The sequence below is a fragment of the Arachis ipaensis genome, chromosome B06 (genome assembly GCF_000816755.2).
Source record: "Arachis ipaensis cultivar K30076 chromosome B06, Araip1.1, whole genome shotgun sequence".
NCBI classification, from domain to species: domain Eukaryota; kingdom Viridiplantae; phylum Streptophyta; class Magnoliopsida; order Fabales; family Fabaceae; genus Arachis; species Arachis ipaensis.
The window spans coordinates 135,265,096-135,270,718 of record NC_029790.2 but is presented as its reverse complement, the minus strand read 5'-3'; the positions used below and the strand labels follow the sequence as shown (position 1 = coordinate 135,270,718).

At 37.0% G+C, this 5,623-nt stretch overlaps 1 protein-coding gene across 1 annotated transcript; it reads right to left on the bottom strand.

Annotated features, from left to right (window-relative positions):
- LOC110263865 lies at nucleotides 536-2,811 on the bottom strand. Its single transcript, XM_021105726.1, has 4 exons — nucleotides 2,716-2,811; nucleotides 1,233-2,496; nucleotides 694-1,173; nucleotides 536-559 (listed from the first exon to the last, which is right to left on the bottom strand). The coding sequence occupies exons 2-4, from the start codon at nucleotides 2,493-2,495 to the stop codon at nucleotides 536-538; spliced, it is 1,767 nt and encodes a 588-aa protein (XP_020961385.1). The 5' UTR covers nucleotide 2,496; nucleotides 2,716-2,811.

The following is a 5,623-nucleotide window of genomic DNA, read 5'->3' as shown; positions in this document are numbered from 1 at the left end:
GGATTAAAATAGTTTGGCACTAAAATTGGCATTAAGAACCTGTTGTGGCAGAGACAAACTCAAGTAATGAGGGATAATTTCAGCAGTGCACTAAAATAAATTTGCATGAAGGAATCCATCACATTAGTCATTATCAAAATAACATAAGTTGTTAATCAACATAATCTCTAGTTAACATAAGTCATAACCAAAGTAAAAACTTAATTACATAAGTCCTAAGCAAAATAATTCAGCAACAAAGGAAGAATTGGAGTCATAAGTCATAAGTCATAATACAAAATGCCAACATTTTTCAATTTTCCAAAATAAACACCAAACACAAGATGTGACACAACTAAGACCCTGTGAGAGCACTCTGAGTCTGACTCCCTTGTGATGAGGGTTGTCCCTGTGCAGTTGAAGTAGAGTTGCTCCTAAGAATTCTAGTTGGTCTTGGTGGCTGAAATTTTTTGTGTGCATTTGGTTGGGTATTAGGCCTTGCTGCAACACTAGCCAACCTGGTACTCTTATGCACTGAGCCAGTAGATCCAGCATTTTAGTGCATAAGCCACATGACTAGCTAATTATAAGAACAATAACATATAGTGCAGAAGCCATGAACGTGCTAATTATAAAAGAACATTACAAGAACATTAACATTAACTAATTAACTAATTATAACTAATTACACTAAAATACAGGTTAGTAAATTACCTTTTGTTGGTCAGACATGAACGTGCTACGTAATAATTTATCCGCTCCTATATCATCAATTAGGTTTGAGAGGAACCACGTCCATGAATCTTTTGTCTCAGCCTCCACGACTGCATATGCTATAGGTAGCATCTGGTCATTCGGATCCCACCCCAAAGCAACCAATAGCCATCCTCCATATGGTGTCTTCAAAAAGCAACCATCAAGCCCTATCATAGGCCTACACTTCATGAAACTCTCCTTGCAAGCCTTTAAGCAAATATAAATCCTATGAAATCGTGGACTTAAGTCAACTGTTGTATTGGGGTGCTCAGTTTGGGCTGCTGGAGGTAATTGAACATGCAGCTTCACAGATGAACCAGGATTGGTGCGCAGCAACTCATGGCAATAGTCGTAAAGTCTTCTATACTGCTCCCTAAAAGTTCCATTAATGTCAACCAGTGCAATCTGCTTGGCCCGAAATGCCTTTGCTCTTGAAATCTGCACATTCCACTTCCTAAGAGTCCTACTTTGTATGGTGCCCAGCTTCAACTTCTGGCCCGAAATGCCTTTGCTCTTGAAATCTGCACATTCCCCTTCCTAAGAGTCCTACTTTGTATGGTGCCCAGCTTCAACTTCGGATTCTCTTCTACTTTTCTCCTGAAGACCTTCGCCAGCCACTTCGACTTCATCACTTTTATGTCAAATACAGTGTTACAAGAATGATGATCATTAACTATTCTTAGCTGCCAGCTATCTTCATTGGCCATCTTCACCGCATATGCAAACCATTCACAACCATCTCCACACTTAGCCCTCACCCGGACATTGTCCACCACTGGAAATTTTATGTTTCTCCCAGTATGAACAGCATATGATGTCACAGCTTCCTTGAACTCCTCTCTTGTTGCATAGAGAGTTCCAGCCTCCCACTTATACTTACTCATATCCTTCAACTCCTTGTGAACGGGAAATTTCTTCTTGCTGGCTTCATCATCCTCACTCGATACCTCCTCTAATTCATCACTGTTCAATCCTTCATCATCGCTTAAACGAGAGCTCTTTCTCTTCCCAGCAGCCACCTTTTGAGTTTTCTTTAACTTCTCGACAGCACTCTTACTTTTCTTAGACTTTCTTATATCTTGGTGCATCTCCCCAATAGTTATATCAACATCAAACAGCCCATCATCACCACAATAATCATCTTCACTATCACTAAAATGAAGATCAGAATCAGCCTCATAATCTGGGTCATCAGTGTCATCCTCTTCTTCACTATTGTCCCCATCACCAATATTCTGTAGCACTTCTTCAGCAGATAAATGGGCATCAACTAATCCCTGCATTTGGGCCTCCATATCCACCCCTCCACCTTGGGCTTCTGCTTGAATATTTTGGGCCTGTCTAATATCACTTGGCCCACTATCAGCATCCACACACTCCTCCTCAACAACTTTGCTGCCACCCCCAACATCTAAATAACCAATGTCGTAACAAAAATCATCAGGGATTGAGGCCTTATGCACCACATACAAATCAACTACCTTTTTTTCAACTCCTATCTTTGCCATTTCCATTGCTTCTTCATCACCTTTCAACAACTTCAACCCTTCTAATCCTAATTCAGTATCTTTATACCACAGTACCCCAATGTTTTCAGCAATGTACCCAAGTTTTTCAACCACATCATAAGCTTCTATAACACTCCATCTATCTCTGTCACACCAGTCAACCGTTGTCACCTCACCATCAATATACTCATTTTTTCCCTTATCACTACAAAACCTACCCCTGTGATGAACTCTAACACTGAAATCATCCATCCTGCCGTTATAAAAAGATGTTCAGACCAAAGAACAGAGTAACTAATCATTAAAAAATATAGACCACCTCAAAGTTATATTTTTCACTAAAACAGAACAGAAATCCCTCAATCCCTCAATGCAATAGAATCCTAACAGCAATCAACAGTGATTAAAAAAAAACCCTAAATCCTAACCATTCAGACATGCAGTAGCAAAATTGACTAGAATGGTGGCCTACCTCGTCAGAAACCTTAATCAGAATGGCGCTATCCACGTTTGAATGGTTGATGACTGAATGCTATCCCAGACTCCTCCCTCAGTCTCGACGGCGTCACAACATGCACCGTCCTGCACGTCGCTGTGGCGGACTGTAGTTGACGGTGCGACGTCTAACCACCCACCAACCTTCCTCCTGTGACTCTGTTTCTCTGGCGATGTTCCTTATCGGCAAAGGGAAGACAAACGGGTTATGTTTGAAAAAGGATGCCAATTGCTTTACTTGGTATAACTCAGCCATGGGTATTTTGGGGGTTTCACATTTCTTGCCACATCACACACTATACTTTGCCATATCACTAACGTCTGTGAGTAATTTAAACGGCGTCAACTTAAAGGATAAAATTGATGCAAATCGAAAACTTTTGGGATAAAATTGAAACAAATTGAAACTTAGGGGTAATTTTAAAACTTTTAATAAACTTCAGGGACAAAAAATATACTTTACCCTTTAATTTTTTATCGGGTGTATTTATAGTCTGTGTTTGGGTGTATTATGCAGATATCTATGCAGACCGTCATATATGGGTTCCAATCTATTTGGAATTCTGGATCACCACTTCATATTATAGTACCTGTAAATCAGACATTTTGAATACACCAGAGAGAGTTTAATTAATTTTGGTCTTGTGGACAACAAGTGGCTTTCAGGTAGTGTTGGGTTAAAATCTGCAGCAGAGGTGTAAATTTAATTTTTTATCGGGTGTATTTATAGTCTGTGTTTGGGTGTATTATGCAGATATCTATGCAGACCGTCATATATGGGTTCCAATCTATTTGGAATTCTGGATCACCACTTCATATTATAGTACCTGTAAATCAGACATTTTGAATACACCAGAGAGAGTTTAATTAATTTTGATCTTGTGGACAATAAGTGGCTTTCTGGTAGTGTTGGGTTAAAATCTGCAGCAGAGGTGTAAATTTAATTTTTTATCGGGTGTATTTATAGTCTCTGTTTGGGTGTATTATGCAGATCTCTATGCAGACCGTCATATATGAGTTCCAATCTATCTGGATCACCACTTCATATTATAGTACCTATAAATCAGACATTTTGAATACACCAGAGAGAGTTTAATTAATTTTGGTCTTGTGGACAACAAGTGGCTTTCAGGTAGTGTTGGGTTAAAATCTGCAGCAGAGGTGTAAATTTAATTTTTTATCGGGTGTATTTATAGTCTGTGTTTGGGTGTATTATGCAGATCTCTATGCAAACCGTCATATATGGGTTCCAATCTATTTGGAATTCTGGATCACCACTTCATATTATAGTACCTATAAATCAGACATTTTGAATACACCAGAGAGAGTTTAATTAATTTTGGTCTTGTGGACAACAAGTGGCTTTCAGGTAGTGTTGGGTTAAAATCTGCAGTAGAGGTGTAAATTTAATTTTTTATCGGGTGTATTTATAGTCTGTGTTTGGGTGTATTATGCAGATCTCTATGCAGACCGTCATATATGGGTTCCAATCTATTTGGAATTCTGGATCACCACTTCATATTATAGTACCTATAAATCAGACATTTTGAATACACCAGAGAGAGATATATTTCTATTATGAAAAACTGATTTGATCCAAGACATATATTTGTTCTTACATTTTTTTCAGCTTGGTTTCTGCCTGCCATTTTTTCTGAAATGAAAAATACACCCATAGATATCAGTAAGATACACCCATAGATATGAGTCAGATACACCCATAGATATCAGTCAGATATCACTCAAATACACCAAAATGATTACAGAAATACACCCAAAGGATTACAGAAAATACACCCAAACGGTTACAAGAATTCACCCAAACCAAAATTCGTTGAAGTATATCTTATGCATAATTCAGAACTCTTTCTCTTTCTCCTCCTCATCTTCTGCTGCTTCTTCTTCTTCAAAAACGATTTTACCATGAAAAATTGAAAAAAAATAGAAAACAGAGAGAAAAGACGTAAATGAAGAAGAAGAAAAAGAGGAAAACGAGGAAGAAGAACGTGCAGAAACGAAAGAAAATGAGAAGAAGAAGAGTAAGAAGAAGAAGAAGAAGAAGAAGAAGAAGAAGAAGAAGAAGAAGAAGAAGAGGAAGAGGAAGAGGAAGAGGAAGAGGAAGAGGAAGAGGAAGAAGACGAAGACGAAGAAGAAGAGAAGAAGAAGAAGAAGAAGACGAAGACGAAGAGGAACCGTTTGAGTGGGGCGCGTGTAATTACGCTCCATTCAAAATGAGTTAATGCGCGTGTTAATGCTCATTTATAATATATTTTTATAATATATACATATATAATATACAAATTGATCGAATAGAATTAAGACTCAATTAATATTCTACCTGACTCATAATTAAATTTACTTGGTATCTACAATCAATCGAATTAATAACTCTACCCGACTAAATTGGATACCATGTATGCTGTGATCCTAATTATTTAGGACTTGAGGTGAATACTATATATATAGGCTTAGTTAAGGGAGAAAGAGAACTTCCATGGCCAACCGACCGACATACTATATTTTTAGGTTGTTAAGAAGAGTTTAATTAAAGTATGATCCACTAATTAACAACCTTATATTTGTAAGATTTTATCCTAGTAACTGATTGAGTTAAATACCTTTATTGACTTAATAATATATAATTGAATATGCATATAAAATATTTTTATAATATAATGATCATGATACAATAATTATTAAATACTAAATCATATGTAAATTAATTATTAAATATTACGTAATTTTTCTAATGTCGGCCCCAATGAAACATCTTAGAAAGAAAGGTCGAAGAGACACCGTTTTTCAAAACGAGGACTTGAAGGAGTAGTAGTAGTCATCACTCATCACATATATAATTTCATTTAAAGAAAATAATAATCAGATTA